This window comes from Lithobates pipiens, unplaced genomic scaffold (genome assembly GCF_037356315.1).
Source record: "Lithobates pipiens isolate NorthernLeopardFrog02 unplaced genomic scaffold, aLitPip1_a1.2 Scaffold_27, whole genome shotgun sequence".
In the NCBI taxonomy this organism is placed as follows: Eukaryota; Metazoa; Chordata; class Amphibia; order Anura; family Ranidae; genus Lithobates; species Lithobates pipiens.
In genome coordinates, this window is record NW_027507788.1 from 225,570,384 (window position 1) to 225,588,659 (window position 18,276).

General features: G+C 47.5%; 1 protein-coding gene across 1 annotated transcript in view; it reads left to right on the forward strand.

The window, feature by feature from the left end:
* The first annotated feature begins 481 nt into the window (after positions 1-481).
* Positions 482-18,276, forward strand: part of LOC143933026 (uncharacterized) — a 156,553-nt gene continuing 138,758 nt past the window's right edge. The window contains exons 1-4 of the mRNA XM_077455944.1: positions 482-597; positions 2,799-3,035; positions 7,321-7,477; positions 17,118-17,190. Of these exons, the coding sequence (XP_077312070.1) occupies positions 482-597; positions 2,799-3,035; positions 7,321-7,477; positions 17,118-17,190 (583 nt within the window). The remainder of the gene's footprint in view (positions 598-2,798; positions 3,036-7,320; positions 7,478-17,117; positions 17,191-18,276) is intronic.

An 18,276-nucleotide genomic window follows, 5' to 3' on the forward strand; every position in this document is an offset into this window, starting at 1 on the left:
TTTTGTGTGGAGTCACCAAGGTGTTAAAGGACGATTATCCATTGTGGACTTCTTTATACTCATGTTTTTTTTTTTTTATATTTTTCTACTAGTAATCAATTGTTGTATATCGGCACAGCTCCATCTATGTCCGATCTTCTGTAGCAATTTCGTCCGCAAAATTCCTACGCATGCTCGAAAACAATTCAATGCATGCTCGGGAGCATTGAACTCGTCATAGTGTTGTACGTCACCGTGTTCTTGATGGTTGAAAGTTCGGCGAACTTTTGTGTGACCCGTGTGTATGCAAGACAAGCTTGAGCGGAATCCCATCGGAAAAGCCATCATATCTTTTTCCGACCAAAATCCCGATCGTGTGTACGCGGGATTAGATATTCGCTCCTGAGTGTCACCTGCCATGCTTTGTGGTCCCTTCCTTCCACCCCCTATGTCTCTGCTGAGTCCGGTAGTGACATCGGGGGGCAGAGGAAGGAGCCATGGCATGTTCTGGCAGACACAGGAATCCCACACTTCCGGGAAGTGTAGAATACTGAAGAGTCCGGTGGAGGCGGCACCACAGGAATGGAGGAAAGGTAGGAGATATGGGCCGTCTGAGAGGTAAGTATGAAAACTCTTCCATTGCAGGGATGTCGCTTCTCAATTATTATTTTTTATTTCAGGTACTTATATAGCGCCAACAATTTATGCAGCACTTTACATATATATTGTACATTCATGTCAGTCTCTACCCTCAAGGAGCTTACAACCTAAGGTCCCTAACTCACATTCATACACATACTAGGGTCAATTTTTAGACAGGATCCAATTAACCTACCGGCATGTCTTTGGAGTGTAGGAGGAAACCCACTCAGGCACGGGGAGAACATGCAAAATCCAGGCAGATGGTGTCGTGTTCGATATTCGAACCAGCGACACCAACCACGACACCACTGTGCTGCCCATATGTCTGTTTCTTATACATATTAATTTGATACCTTTGTGGTGCATTGGAAATCCTCATTTTGTATATCAGTTTCACCTCCCCCACCAGCAGGGCAGGACATAGGGTGGTTGGGGCCCCTGGGCTTGAGTCACTTTCGGGCCCTACCTTCTATACATTATCGGATTTATCGGCGTATAACACGTACCCGAAGTTTAGGATGGGATTTTAACCACTTCCCACCAGGCCAATGCACATATACAGCCGGGTGGGAGCCGTCTACTTCTGATAGGATGTTCAGGAACGTCCTTCAGAAGGAGCGGGATCGCGTGCGCGCGTGCCCGCGCAGCGGCGTGACCCCGATGTGCTCGTGTCACCCGGACACGACACATCTCAGATCGGCAGGAGGGCTCTGTGATTGGCCCTCCTGATCACATGATGGCCGTGTCAATCACGGCCGTCATGTGATGTAAACAAACAGCCGGTTGCTAGGCAATCGGCTCCTCCTCTCCTCACACAGAAGTCATTGATGAGGAGAGGAGAGCAGAACGCTGCAGCCGGCTGATGATCAGTAAGTATGAGCTGTTTTTTTACAGCTTTTTACTCACTGATCATCAGTCTAGTGTAATACACACAACACACCACACAGTGTAAACACACCACACAGTATAAACACAATGTCCCCACATATGTCCCCAAAACATACATGTCCCCAAATAATAAAACACATGTCCCTAATAATAAAAACATGTCCCCCACATATGTCCCACTAAAATCACATGTCCCAATGATTATCTGCACACATATGTACGTGATCACCTGCACACATATGTACATGATCTTTTGCGTACATATGTCCGTGATCACACAAACCAATTATTATACACTTAACGGAATTTTTTTTACCAAAAACATGTAGCAGAATACATTTTGGCTTAAATTTATTAAAAAAACTGATTTTATTGGATTTCTTTTAAAATAGAAAAAAGAAAATATTTTTTTTTTTCCAAATTTCCGCTTTTTTTGCGCTTATATCGCAAAAAATAAAAAACGGAGTCGTGAATAAATACCACCAAAATAAATCTCTATTTGTGCGAACAAAATGATAAAAATTTCATTTGAGTACAGTGCAGCACGACCGCTCAATTGTCACTGAAAGCGCTAGAGCGATGAAAGCTGAAAATTGGGCTGGGAAGGAAGGGGGCGAAAGTGCCCTGTATTGTAGTGGTTAAGGAAAAAAACTTTTAGGAGGGAAGTTTAAGGAAAAAAACGTACATTTAAATGCCCATCAATGCAGCCTTATCAGTGTCCATCTGCAGCCTTGCCCATCCATCTGCAGCCTTGTCCAGTGTTATTGCAGCCTTGTCAGTGTAGCCTTATCATTTGCAGCCTTGCCCCAGTGTCATTTGTAGCCTTGTAATTGCAGTCTTGTAGTTTAAAAATGGCGCATCTCGGTGGCACTCGGGTTCTCTTGGCGGCTCTGGGGTCCTGTTGCAGTCCCCGAATGGAGCAGAGAGTATCCGAGTGTACTCAGCTTGGCTCACGTTCACGCCCAGTCCCTGTGTTATGTCCATAATAGGGCGGGACTGGGCGTGACTGTGAGCAGAGCCGAGCCGAGTACACTCGGCTATGTATCTCTGCGGGGCCCCCTATTTGGTGGGGCCCATGGGCTTGAGCCCAGTCAAGCCCAATGGTAAGTCCTGCCCTGCCCACCAGTATACATGGAGCAGAAGAAGAGATCTAATAGGTTTGCTCGTTCTTTATCCTCGGTGCAAATATCTCTGTTCTGCGTACACTCTGTATAATGAAATACATGCATGGCCACATACCTACAAGGTTTTCTAGGTAAGTAACCTTCTGTTGTTTGTTTATTTTCCAGTGGATTAATAAATATTCGTGTAGAAAATGGAAGTTATACAGCCATAATGACGGCTTATACAGATAGCACATACACGACCCCTCTCTCCGACTCCGACATCCTGACGGTGGAAGATATTATTTACCTCTCAGTGCGAGTACCAGATCTGGATGTGAACACCTTCAAACTCAAAGTGGTGAATATTTATGTCTCTCCTACCAATTCAAACGACCAAAAGTACTATCTTCTTCGGGACGGGTAAGTACACAGTGCACTGGGTAACAATTCTGTGTGTCCTTTGCACACTTTGACTACAAAAACAATTCACTGAATGCCCAGAACAATATATCACCTGAACCACCTATGTACCACCGTACGTTTATTAATGGTGGATTGGACCTTAATCGGTGGCATTTATAAAGACACTATTAGCTGATGGATTGGTGTATCCGGCTGTCATTAGATGTACAGAGACACTGTATCTAGCCAAACCAAGGGGGCTACATACCATGTAATCCCAATGATTGGTCATCACAGCTCAGTGCTCATACAACAGTACAAAAAGCAAACTCATTTGAGTACAGCATGGCATGATGGAGTAATTGTCAGTCAAACTATAACAATGCTGAAAATGCAACAATGGCCTAGTAATGAAGGTTGGTACTCAGGTGGGTAAGCAGGGCCGTCTTTAAGGCAGGGCAAAAGGGGCAGCTGCCCTGGGCCCTGTCATTGTTGTGGGGCCCAAAACAGCTGCCTCATACTTACCAACTATCCAGATTTAAATTCCCTTGTCCCTTGAAGTTTTAGTCCTGTGCTGTGTCCTAATATCTGTGTGAAGTGCTGGTACTAATGCTGCCCAGCTCTGCCCTATTGTTGTGTGACTCACCTGCAGACCCTGTGTTTACATATAAATAACCGGCATTCATATGTAAATAGCGGCAACAATACTAAGTAAATAGCTGCGGCTGGCGGCATTGATATGTAAATAAAGGTGGCATTCCTATGTATATCATGCTCCCCTGCTGTGAGGAGGTGATGTGCTTTAACCTCTAGCAACTAATCAGTGAGCCGTAATGTGTGCTGTAACCTCTAGCAACCAGTCAGTAAGCAGTAATGATATGCTGTAACTGCTGGCAACTAATCACAATTGCTGCCTGATCTGATACAGAAAACTGATTTTAGGTCTAGCTGCTATTTATTGTATGTCTCAGAGTAAGTGGAGATGAAAATTGCATGGGGGAGGGGCCCCCAAGAAAAATTTTGCCCAGGGTCCAATCTATATTAAAGACGGCCCTGTGGGTAAGAGGTAGGTTGCTGAAGTGTTGGCATGAAGTTCTGAAAGCATCTGGACAAGCCAACTTAAACTCCTGCAGTCCATCTTTACAGCCCAACTCAAGCCAACGTTTTCCCCCCATTTTGGATAGAGTGGGGAAGGGTTAGAACCCCTGTAATTAGTCTGAGGCACTTTTGTCTTGCTGAGCCATGCTTGTGACACCAGGACTAGAATTGAGGAGATGGTGTCATCAAGAAGGTAGGACACAGACAGCAATAAAAAAGCACAGAAGAAGTTCTCACTCCTTACCACACTTGCTTGCTGTCTATGCCTTCACTGGAGAGATCTTTCATCATTTCATGTCCCTGTATTTGTGTGTCACCCGGACAGGAAGTGAGGGGGAATATTTTCTCAAACATCAATACAAGACTTTAGAAGGGATTAGGTATGGAAGGAGGAAAGTGACAAAAATCCAACCTATTTCAGGGGTGTTGGGAGTTGGCCCTATTAGGGCTTCAGGAACTTGGGTATATGCAGGGGTGCTGCACTAGATAGGGTGATGATTGGTGAAAAACCCAACAATCTTTGTATGTGGCTTTCCCAGTTGCTTTAGACAGCAAGCAATGCATACCTAACAGGGGATCTAACCCTGCCCTACATTGTATTTGTAAATATAAAAAAGGTTAGAACTACAGAGATCTCAAAACGATACAACATTTTAATGCAAGGCTGGAGTCACACCTTGGCATTTCTGCTGGATACATTTTCCATTGAAGGGCCTATTAAATGCCATTGGCCCTACTTCTCCTAGGGATTACAGAAGTGCACACCGTGGCATCACTAGGGTTGGTGTCACCTGGTGTGGTAGAATATGGTGCCCCCCCCCAATGGGTGGAGGGCCGGGAAAGGGGCCCTCTTGTTAAAGGGGGCTTTCAGATTTTGATATGTCCCTTTGCCCCCAAATCCTGACAACCACCATACAGAGTTTATGAGAAGAGGCCCTTGTCCCCATCAGCATGGTGACAAGGTGCTTTGGGGTGGAGGGCACAGAGCTCCAAAGAACCCATCCTCCTATGTTGAGGGCATGTGGCCTGGTATGGTCCAGGAAGGGGGAGGGGTCCACTTGCTTGTCCTCTCCCTATCCTGACCTGCTGGGCTGCATGCTCGGATAAGGGTCTGGTGGGGATCTTGGGGGGGGGGGGGGGCACACAGTTTTTTTTCTGGCGTGGAGGGTTTCCCTTACAATCCATACCAGACCGAAGGGCATGGCAAGGTCTTGGAGGGAGAACTCTATGCTGTTTTTTATTTTTTATTTTATTTTTGACGTAGGTTTCCCCTTCAAGATCCTCAGAGCACAAGTCCCATTCCAAAGTTGGATCAGTTAAAGCGGACCTCCACCTTAAAAAAATTATTAAAAGTCAGCAGCTACAAAATACTGCAGCTGCTGACTTTTAATAAATGGATCTTTACCTGTCCAGGGTGCCCGCGATGTCAGCAGCAGATGACGAGCAATCTCTTGTCTCTCGGCTGCCCCAAGCCACCATCCTCAGTCAGGGAATCAGGAAGTGAGGCGTTGCGGCTTCACTGCCCGGTTCCCTACTGTGCATGCGCGAGTCATGCTGCGCATCTTTACTGGTCCCCGCTGTGTTCTGGGAACTGTGTGTTTCCCAGATCACAACAGGGGGGTAGGGGGGAGTTGGGGCATCTGCGGTTAGCTATTCCCAGAAGTGGGTGCAGATACCTGGATTATACAGGTATATACAGGTATTATACAGGTATCTGCACCCCCTCCCCCCTGAAAGGTGCCAATTGTGGCACTGGAGGGGGGGGGGGGGGAATCAGATGAGCGGAAGTTCCACTTTATAGTGGAACTCCACTTTAAGATGATGATCAGACTTTGATCTGACTTCAGTGATATTCAATGGCTAAAGTAGGATCAAAGTCAGACCAAAGTAGTGCAGGAACCTTTTTCAAAGTCGGACCACCTTGTGTTGGACCAGTTAAGACGGCTCTCATAGGGAACCATTGATTTACACACGTCATGTGACATGTGCTCTCAATGTCCAAACGTTTGTTGTACCAGTGTGAACCGGGCCTATAAGTAAAGGGACACACTGAACACCCAGTACATAGCACCTTGGCTGCAAAGGTGTCAGTGTGTTACCCAGGGGCGGACTGACAACTCATGGGGCCCCCAGGCAATAGGAGAAGATTATGGGGCCCCCGGGCAATAGGAGAAGATTATGGGGCCCCCGGGCAATAGGAGAAGATCATGGGGCCCCCGGGCAATATGAGAAGATTATGGGGCCCCCGGGCAATAGGAGAAAATTATGGAGGCCCTGGGCAATAGGAGAAGATTATGGAGCCCTGGGCAATAGGAGAAGATTATGGGGCCCCCGGGCAATAGGAGAAAATTATGGAGGCCCTGGGCAATAGAAGAAGATTATGGGGGCCCTGGGCAATAGGAGAAGATTATGGGGCCCCCTGGAAATAGGAGAAAATTATGGAGACCCTGGGCAATAGAAGAAGATTATGGGGGCCCCCAGACAATAGATTATGGGGTCACACAATATACATACACACACATACAGTATACACACAATATACACAAACAGTATACACACAATATACACACACAGTATACACACACATAATAGGCACTGGAGAGGTGGGGCAGCTATAATCTTGGGATTTAAAAAAAAAAAACACAGATTTTTACATCCTGTGCCTGGTTTTATTTAGACTGTCAACTCTGATGGGGCCCCTTAGTGGCATGGGGCCCTCGGGCAATGCCCGAGTGCCCAAATGGTCAGTCCGCCCCTGGTGTTACCTGACCAATATCAAGCATACAAAAAGTGAGCCACTGGCCTATACAGCAAGGAGCATTGGAGGGCAACAAATGACAGAAAAAGAGCCAAGCAAAAAAAAAAATCCAAGCTCTACTCACTGGTCGGTAAGTAGAGCTTGGATTTTTTTCCTTGGATTTTTCTTTGATTTTGATTGAGCTTCCCACCAGGCCTGTTTGTGCTGTTGACCTGCTGTTTCAATACAATGTTCTTTGCAAATTGGAATCTCTTTTTGAAAGCGTTCTTACTTTACAGCATTTCTTCACACCTGCCTAAAACTTTTGCACAGTACTGTATATTTAAAATACTGTATAAATGAGAACATGCCACCATGTATTGTTCATCTCTAATAGTATGTACCAGTATTGTGTTGTAATCATTAGATTACAGTAATTGAAAACTGATGGAAGGTTTCTGTATCCAGGTGTCCAGGTAGCGATGTACCTGCTGACCAGATAACAGTGGAAAGCAATGGAGTCGGCCTTGAATCTCGGTTTCCTATGAAAGTCTTCCAGATTTCCAATTCTAACACCGTCTATCTCTATGCCGATCTTGCTCTCTGCACTACTGATTGTAGCACGGTAAGATTCACCATACACATAGAGGGTGATCTGTGATTTCTGTACTGTACATGAAAGAGCAGCCAGGGCTTCTTTAGCTTTAAAGGCAAACAGTCAGCTGCCCAATTGGCCCACTGGTCCAAGGGGCCCCCAAAACCCCCAGGCATTTTCTTGCTCTGGATGAGATTCCATTAGCCCGAGGGTGGCAGGTTTGGAAAATCAATTATTCTAATATATGTTTACTCTATTCAGAAAGATGGTTGCCACCATCCCTATTCATACTGTTTGGTCATATATATATATATATATATATATATATATATATATATATATATATATATATATATATATATATATATATATATACATATATATATACACACATATATATATATATATATACATATATATATTTCTTGATCATACATCACGGGACACAGGAGCTTCATTACATAGTGGGTTATATAGGCACCTCTGGTGATTGGACACTGGTTGACCCTAATTAAGGAGAATTCCTCCCCTATATAACCCCTCCCATCCGGGAGGCACCTCAGTTTTTTCGCCAGTGTCTGGTCGATGGTCACGTAAAACTTAGCTCTATGCGGGTCCCGGCGAGGGCCGAAGGGCTACAACAAACCGGATCCATACCTCGGGCCGATATTTGACTCCCAAGATGGTATGGTACCCGGGCCTCGTCTGCCGAAGACACGAGGTTTTGCCTGTAAGTCCTCTCCATTGGAAGACTGGACTCTGGGACAACCAGACTTGGGGTACTGTTGACTCAGGGCGCCCGTAAGTTTCTGGCAGAGTTTTTTACAAGGCCCAGGTAGGAGGATCTTTTCGTAAGAACCCCAGATACGCCTGAAGGTTGGCTAACAATACCCGCCGTGATGGGTGAAGGCTGGAATTGGTCTGAACACAGCAATTCCTGCGGCGGGGAACAGGTATGGGAAGTCATCCTATATATTTAATATATGAATGGATTTCTTCATTGTGAGTAGTTGTATGTCTTACCTGGTTTCCACCACTTGAGGGAGTAAGAGCAGCCTGATGCATACTTACATGCCTTTCAATACAAACACGCTCAGTGAAATGCCTGGTTCTCCCAGCTACTCACGTCTCCTTGCAGTCCCTGCCACAATAAAGGTAAAAAAGGGGTCCCACGCAGATCAGGGGGTCCCATGTCCCTCCTTTTGGGTTCTCCTCCCCCCCCCGGATCCCGCGGTCCTCGTGCACGCGCGCGGGCGCGTGCACGCGCGCCGGGTGCGCTCCCGGCCTAATGGGGAAGGGGGGGGGGTGTGGTTGCCAGCTGTGCACAATCAGGTGCTCTATGCTGCAATGAAGGCGCCAAAACGGCCGATTTAAAAGCCCAGAGCGTCAGGGGACTGTAAGGTGAGACACAGGAGCTGTGGGCTGTAAGCATCCGTGGGATTGGATCCAGGCGAACCTTAAGACACCTACTCAGCATCATATTGTGCAGTTAAGCTAATATTGATTTATTGTGAGACTTTAAGCACAAACAAGTGATTGCATTTTACATTAGTAACTCTGCTTTGTAGCTCAGTACTATGTCACCTCGTAAGAGGGTTTCAGGGGCAGGTAACAAAAGCACTGGCAAATCACCGCCTAGGTCCAGGGGTTCCAAAAGTGCATGCAGATTACCATCCCCCTCTGCAAGAGTGGAGCCTGCATCTCAAGACGAGTCAGTGCCCCTTTCAGGCTTTGCAGCCTCTCCTAATGTCGCAGCCCCGGTCTATGTCACTGAGGACTCCCTTAGGGCTTCATTGGAGAGTTTTGAAGGGAGGATAATGAATTTTATTTCTGCTTCCCTAAAAGATAGCAGAAAAAGGGGTAGATCCCCTCCCTCTGCTGAAATCCCTCTCTCAGACAGTTGCTCTGAAAATGAGGAGAGATCCCTATCTTTAGAAAGGGATCATGAGCAGTCGGATCAGTCAGAGGATGAGGAGTTAGTCCCCTCCTCCCAGGCACTCAGAAAGCAGGTGCAGTATTACACTGAATTGGTGCGTACCACATTCAGAATGCCGCCTGCTGAAGTCGCTACATCCTCTGTCTCTTCCCTGGGAGTCAGGAAAGCCCCACAGACTGCCTGTTCCTTCCCAATTCATCCTTTAATGGCTGACTTGATGTATGAGGACTGGGGACATCCCGATAAACTGTTTACTCCTCCCAAGAGGTTTTCTATGAATTATCCCGTGGAGGAAAGTTTCACCAAGAAATGGGGGGCCCCGTCTGTTGATGCGGCTATCTCTTGTGTGAATAAAAACCTAACTTGTCCTTTGGATAATGCGCAGGTATTTAAGGATCCAGCTGACAAAAGGGCTGGAAACCTTGTTAAAAGCCTCCTTTTCCATGGCCGGCGCTGTGGTGCAACCTACAGTCGCAGCCGTGGGGTTGTGTCAGTTCCTTAAGGAACAGGTCAAACAAATGTTTGAACTCCTCCCCAGTGAGGAAGTAGTGAAATATGCAGAGATGCCTCACATCTTATGTTTCATAATTGATGCGATTTTGGATTCTGTCCAACAAGCATCACGTTTGTCCCTCATGTTGGTACACATGCGTAGGGCTCTATGGCTAAAAAATTGGGCCGCTGAGATGTCATGCAAAAAGCATTTGGCTGGGTTCCCATTTAAAGGGGAACGTTTGTTTGGAGAAGAACTAGATAAATTCGTCCAAAATATCTCAGGAGGTAAATCTACACTCCTTCCAGTCAAGAAGAGTAAGCGTCCCTCATTCAGGCGTACTCTTTCTCCCGAAACGTCGAGCTCTAAACAGTGGCGACGGCATTCCCAGCCCTCCGCTGCTAGAAAGCCTCAGGGCCGAGCCCAGGGACAGAAGAGGACTTGGGGGCGGAAGCCTGCCAAGCAAACCTCCAAGACCTCCTTGTGAAGGGGCGCCCCCGCTCGGCCGAGTGGGGGGAAGGCTCCTGCGGTTTGCAGGCGCCTGGCGGGAGGAGATTCAGGACAAATGGGTGATCTCTTCGGTATCTCTGGGCTACAGGCTAGAATTTCAGAAGATTCCACCCTCTCGTTTTCTAAGGTCAAGGATCCCCAAGGATCCGATAGAGCGGAAACCGCTACTCCTGGCCTTAGATCAGTTACTATCCCAAGGTGTGATAGTAGAGGTGAGCCCGAAAGATCAGGGTTCAGGTTTTTATTCGAATCTCTTCACCGTTCCAAAACCAAACGGAAGTGTCAGACCTATCTTGGATCTGAGAGACTTAAACCGGTTTCTACACATCCAGACCTTCCGGATGCAGTCTATACGCACTGTGGTCTCCTCCCTGCAGGGAGGAGAATTCATGGCATCAATAGATATCAGAGATGCATATCTCCATGTGCCAATATTTCCCGCACACCAGAAGTTTCTAAGGTTCGCGGTAGAGCAGCGCCACTTTCAATTTGTGGCCCTGCCATTCGGCCTAGCTACGGCCCCCCGAGTCTTCACGAAGATTCTAGACCCTCTCTTAGCAACTTTAAGAGTTCAGGGCATAGCCGTCATGGCTTACCTAGACGACTTGCTTCTCGTAGAGAGAACTATAACGAGCCTAAGTCGCAGCGTCACCAAAACGCTAGAACATCTGGGCCGCCTAGGTTGGATTATAAACCTAGAAAAGTCGTCTCTACAACCGACCACCAGGTTGGATTACCTGGGTCTCATTATCGACACCGCTCAGGGCAGGGTGTTCCTTCCAAGGCCAAAGGCCTTGGCCATTGGAGATCTGGTGCGCCTAGTTCTGGGCAGAAGATCTCCCTCTATTCGCCTATGTATGAGACTGTTGGGAAAGATGGTCGCCTCATTCGAGGCTGTCCCATTTGCCCAGTTCCACTCAAGGCCCCTGCAAAAATGCATCCTTGCGATTTGGAACAGGAAGCCCCAATTTCTGGATCTTCCTATGCGTTTATCCCCCCGGGCACGCAAGAGTCTTGTTTGGTGGTTACAAACCAGAAATTTGCTAAAAGGCAAAACCTTTCTTCCCCTCTCATGGAAGATTGTCACAACGGATGCCAGCCTGACAGGCTGGGGAGCCGTATTAGAGGGAACATGCTCGCAGGGAAAATGGTCTGCGACCGAAAGTCTGTTGCCCATAAATATCCTAGAGATTCGGGCAGTTTACATGGCACTCAGAGAGTGGTCTCACAGACTGCGAGGCTTCCCGGTTCGGATTCAGTCCGACAATGCCACCGCGGTGGCTTATATCAATCACCAGGGCGGTACCAGAAGTCTGGTGGCCCAAAACGAGGTGAATCGCATACTTGTCTGGGCAGAAGAGCATGTTCCGTGCCTCTCTGCAGTCTTCATCCCAGGAGTGGAGAATTGGCAGGCGGATTATCTCAGCCGCCAGCAGTTGTGCCCAGGAGAATGGGCTCTGCACCCCGATGTGTTTCGAGACATATGTTACAGGTGGGGCACTCCAGACGTGGATCTGTTTGCGTCCAGATTCAACAGGAAACTGGACAACTTTGTGTCAAGGACAAGAGATGCACTTGCTCAGGGGTCAGATGCTCTGACGGTTCCCTGGAGTCAGTACAACCTGATCTATGCCTTCCCCCCGAACCCGCTACTGTCACGGTTCCTGGGAAGGGTCAAGAGGGAGGCGAAGTCGGTCCTTCTAGTGGCCCCGGCTTGGCCCAGGCGACCATGGTTCGCAGAAATCATGAAGCTAGCAGTGGGCAGGCTATGGACCCTCCCTCTCCGGCCAGATCTGCTCTCGCAGGGCCCAATTTACCATCCTGCTTTACGCAGTCTGAATTTGACGGTCTGGCTGCTGAGACCCACATTTTAAAAGGCCGTGGTCTTTCGGGGCCAGTCCTTTCCACTCTGGTCAATGCCAGAAAGCCGGCCTCCAGGCGTATCTATTACAAAATCTGGAGGGCATATGTTTCCTGGTGTGAGCCCAGGAGATGGCATCCCAGAAGGTATGTCATTAACAGAATCTTGGCCTTTCTCCAATCAGGCCTTGAATTGAATTTGGCCATAAGCACCATCAAGGTGCAGATTTCGGCCCTGTCGGTCTTTTTTCAAAGACCGCTTGCATCACATTCCCTGGTACGGGCCTTTATCCAGGGGGCTATGCGGATGAGACCGCCAGTCAGACCTCCGGTATGCCCATGGGATCTGAATTTGGTTCTCTCGGCCTTAGTAGCCCAACCATTTGAACCTTTGCATCTTGCTTCGTTAGTCCTCTTGACAAAGAAGCTAGTCTTCCTAGTAGCCATATCCACGGCTAGAAGGGTATCAGAATTGGCAGCTCTTTCTTGTAAAGAGCCCTATTTAATTATCCATAAGGACCGGGTGGTTATGCGTCCCAACAGGTCCTTTCTACCTAAGGTGGTTTCAGGTTTTCATCTGAATCAAGATATAATCCTACCATCCTTTTTTCCAAATCCTCAGTCCATAGAGGAAGAGTCCTTACACACTTTAGATGTGGTTAGAGCAATCAGTCTTTATCTTCAAGCAACTGCTCAGATAAGAAAAACTGACTGCTTATTTATTCTGCCAGAAGGCCCTAGAAGGGGTCAGGCAGCGTCAAAGTCCACTCTTTCGAGATGGATCAGACAGGTTATTTCTCAGGCCTATAGCTTAAAGGGGAAGATTCCTCCTTTTCAGGTGAAAGCGCACTCTACTAGGGCTGTCAGTGCTTCTTGGGCAGTGCATCACCAGGCCTCCCTGGCTCAGATCTGTAAGGCTGCGACTTGGTCATCAGTCCACACATTCACCAGATTCTATCAGGTGGATGTCAGAGGGCAAGAGGATATCGCCTTCGGGCGCAGTGTACTGCAGGCTGCAGTTTAGGTCCTCCGGTCCCTGGCGGTCTATGCTTATGATCTGTGTCTCCCTCCCCTCAACCTGAGCATTGCTTTGGGACATCCCACTATGTAATGAAGCTCCTGTGTCCCGTGATGTATGATCAAGAAAATGGGATTTTTATATACAGCTTACCTGTAAAATCCTTTTCTTGAGAGTACATCACGGGACACAGGGCCCCCGCCCCTCTTGGGTTTTACGTGGTTCTTATTGCTTTGCTACAAAACTGAGGTGCCTCCCGGATGGGAGGGGTTATATAGGGGAGGAATTCTCCTTAATTGGGGTCAACCAGTGTCCAATCACCAGAGGTGCCTATATAACCCACTATGTAATGAAGCTCCTGTGTCCCGTGATGTACTCTCAAGAAAAGGATTTTACAGGTAAGCTGTATATAAAAATCCCATTATATATACATATATATACATATGTATAATTTTTACTTTCTGCAGTAATAAATATCTAAAAAAAAATGTAAAAATCCTTCATCAGTTTAGGCCAATATGTATTCTTCTACATATACGCTTATTGCATTTTTTTTTTAAACAAATATATTAATTGGTCTGGGCAAAAGTTTTCGCGTCGACAAAAAAAGGAATAGATTTAGAACTTTTTTTTTATTTTACTTTTTTTACTAGTAATGGTGGCGATCTGTTATTTTTAGTGGGATGGCAACAGATGTGACACTTTTGACACTTTTTTGGGAGCAGTGACATTTATACAGCGATCAGTGCTATAAAAATGCACTGATTACTGTGTAAATGTCACTGCCGTGGAAGGGGGTTAAACACTAGGGGCGATCGAGGGGTTAAATGTGTTCCCTGGGAGGTGTTTCTCGCTGTGGGAGGATCTGCATGGAGGAGGAGAGAGATCGCTGTCCCTAATTACTAGGAACAGCAGATCTGTCTTTCCTCCCCTGACAGAACAGAGATCTGTCTGTGTACCTTGACGGATTCCTGTTCTGGCTCTCTTTAGAGTGATCACGAAAGGCCGGCGAACCATTCTTTCAAACTTTAGTGAAGTATGTTTAAGAATTCCTCCTGGTAATCAGACCGCTGCCCAATTGGCCCACTGGTTCATAGTTAGTAAGGTTGAATAAAGACACCAGTCCATCCAGTTCAACCTGAGTGAGTGTCTACAATTGTCCCTACCCCTGTACATTTCTCACTCACATTGGTCCCTACCCTCAAGGAGCCCACAATCCAATCCATTTGTATACTAGGGACAATTTTGGACAGAAGCCAATTAACCTACCAGCATGTCTTTGGATTGTGGGAGGAAACCGGAGTACCCGGAGGAAACCCACACAGGCACAGGGAGAACATGCAAACTGCAGGCAGGTAGTGTTGTGGTTGGGATTCGAACCAGCGACCCTTTTTACTGCTAGACGAGAGTGCTACCCACTACACCACTGTGCCTTTATGAAGCCCTCAAAGCCCCAGGCATTTTCCTTGTACTGGATGAGCTTCCATTAGCCCGAGGGTGGAAGGTTTATGGTTAGGAAAAGCATTTATTGAAAACTTTAGTGAAGTATGTATAACAATCTGAAAGACCTCAGATCTCAGCAACCTGGTGCCAACAATATATGCAGTGTTGTTCATACTGTTCATTTACAGCAGTCCCTGACATCAAGGAGCTGACAATCTAAGGTTCCTATCTCACATACACGCATTAATACTAGGGCCAATTTAGACAGGAGCCATTTTTTCTAGTATCGTGTCATTGGAGGTAACAATCACAAGCAGAACATGCAAACCCCATGCAGATAGTGTCCTAGCTGGGATTCAAATTGAGGTCTCCAGTGGTACCAGGCAAGAGTGTTACCCATTAAGCCACTGGGCTACAACAATGTCCACAGTTGGCTTTCTGATCATTTCATGGCCTTATTAAAACAAAAAGCACACTACCAAGCTTAAAGCGGCTTCAGTCATGTCTTTAAAAATGAAAGGTTAGTCAGCAGTCCACATGGACTAGGAATGAGTTGGGTTCAACCCAAACCTATTCTCCTTCCTAACAAAGATAATTAATGGTGTGATGCTCATCCCGTAAACTGTAGCTGTTGACTTTTATTAAACAGATGCTCACCTGTCCAGGGATCCAGCGCTGTCCTCATCCGAGCTGGTTTCCTCACTGGTCTTCAGTCCCCGCCTCCGGAATGCTAACTGTGGGCAGCTGGCTATGACCCCTTGCAGTTTCACAGCTGGCTGCCCACTGCGCATGCTTGAGCTGCACTGTGCTTTGTGAATGGTCCACAGCTTTCTGAGACCTGTGATGTGTTCCATAAGGTTGGTGGGGAGGGGGTAAGAAAACAACCACTCCAATGGCCTAGGCAACATGTGTCAAACAAAAGGCCTGCGGGCCAAATCTGGTCCACCGGGCCATTACATGTATGCCTCGCACCCAGGGAGTTTTTTTTTCAGATGGAACGTGACCCTTCACTCCCTGATCACCACTGTCACTTGTAAACATAGAAGCCTTCTGTGTTTACAAGGAAAGCTTTAATTTCAGCGGCTCCAACAGATCCCTGCCTGTCCTGCGCTCACGACGGGACAAGGGAAATGCGGATGCAGTGTGGGATGGGGCATCACATGGTAAGTTGCACTGTGATCCCCATTTTTGCCTGAGTACACTGATGCCAACCATTGATCTCCATCAAAGTGAAGGAGAGGGAGGCAGAGCCGCCTGCACTGCCAGAAGGTACGAAAGACAGGCCAGGTAGGTGAGATGCAAAGAAGATTGGGGGGGAGGGGGTGGAAGAGATGAGGGCTGTGGAGGGAGATATGTGCAAAGGTGGGGGATAGGGGAGAGTAGTGCAGAGGTCACAGCCAAGGAGGGGTGGAAGTGAAATGTGGACAGCCTGTGAAAGAGCTGAACCTTGCACTCTGTACACAGCGCACCTCTGAACCCTGTACTCAGTATGCAGCGCACTTCTCAACCCTGCACTCTGTACACGTCACACCTCTAAACGCTACACTCTGTTCACAGGGCATCCTTGAACTCCACACATAACGTACTCTTGGTATTTATTGCCCCTTTAAGATCCTCCCACATCCTCCATTCAATGTGGTTTATTGGTGGTGGAGGGGATGGGGGGCCGTGGATGAGTTCCTGCACCTAAACCTTGACAAAAAAGCCCTGGATAAATGTATACAGTCTTACAGATACAACCGACCCTTTGAGGGCAACTATAATGCTGATGCTGCCCTCGATGCCAAAACTGGGTATCCACTTCCCCTCCCTCCTAAAAAATGTTCCAAATATGGCAGAGGAGGGGGGAGGAGGAGGAAGAGCAAGACTTCCCATTTTGGATTAAGTTATGCTTTAAAGATGCCAGCTTTCCTCCTGATTTTCTGCTGTTTTTGCAAACCAAGCACACATAACTGGTGAATTAAATCATATGCTGGCTTCTGATATTGAGATACCACCATCAGAATTTACAGTTCTGCCCATCTGCTGAAGCCATAATATGGACTAGGGATGAGCTTGGGTTTGGCCCAAACCCATGCTCATCCCTAACAAAGGCAATTGATGGTGTCACGCTGACCCAATAAAATGTAGAAAAAATAGGTGATTGGGGAATGTGGCTTATAGAGACTGAAACCAGTGTGAAGGGGAAATGCAAACTATTCCAGGGAAGTCTCACCATTGGAGTGATGGAAGAACCTGGTGTGCCCGCATTCTCCACTATTTCCATTGTGGGGAATAACACAGATAGAAGAACATGAAGTGGATGTTGTGACTTTATCATAGTTGGGGTGTTTTTTGGATACAATTTGAAGTTCCTTCATCGATTTCACTTGTCTGGAATTTCTGCTAAATTACTTTGATTACCTTACAGATTTGCAGCCAACAATCCAGATCACTGATTATCCAGCCAGTTGCAGGAAACACCAGAAACTTTTTAAATGCAGGTAAGTCATTTGATGGTCACAGTTTTGTTACAGTAATTTTACGTGTTCCTTCAGTCACAGATACTTGCCGCCAAATCACATACCTGTACATCATTGGCTTCAAGTGGTTGTACTGGAGTAATGCCTGCAGCCCCGGTACCATTTTTTTTAGAGCTGATGGTCCTCTCTCTAGTAATAACAACCGCTGCTGCTAAGCAGCCGCTCGGTTGTCATTACAAGCAGTAGGATGGGATGTCCCCTTCCACTGCTCGCCCAGGCTCTCCCATCCCACTGGGGACCTGAGCAACCAGCAGGCATGTCCACTGGCTGGCAGGAGACCCGAACAAAGCCTGAATTGGCTTTTATCAGGTCCTGGATGTAGTAACCCAGAAGTGATGTCATGATATCACTTCCAGTTTACTCTGGAGCCAACGATGCCAGTTTTCAAAAATCAAAAGTATTTAAAAATGCAGATCTTGGCGTTTTGAATACTTTCAAGTGCAGAGGAGGTTTGGGGACTTGTAGACTACAGATCCCTCCATAAAGAGCATGTCAGCCTGCAGGCCCGGACTGGGAGAAAATAAATAGGCCTGGGCATTTTGGATTGAGCAACCCATGACATGTTAACAGACCCCATCCCCGCTCTCCACCCTGATGGATCTCACGGGAGAGGGGAGGGGGGAACCGGCAGAGGTGTGGGGGAGTGGGGCCAAGGGGGGACCAGAAAAGAGCATAGGGGAGAGGCAGAGAACACAGGGAGGAAGAGGAGAGATAGGAGGGAAGCGGAGAGCATGGGGGCATGCGGAGAGCACAGGGGGGTGGCGTAGAGCATGGGGGGTTGTGGAGAGCATAGGGGAGTGGCAGAGAGCATGGGGGGATATGTAGAGTACAGGGGGCCATGAAAAGCATGGGGGAGGTGGAGAGCACAGGGGGGCAGCGGAGAGCATGGGGGATGTGGAAAGCACAGGGGGGGCAGCGGAGAGCATGGGGGATGTGGAGAGCAGATGGGGGCAGCGGAGAGCATGGGGGGAGGTGGAGAGCACAGGGGGGCAGCGGAGAGCATGGAGGGAGGTGGAGAGCACAGGGGGGCAGCGGAGAGCATGGAGG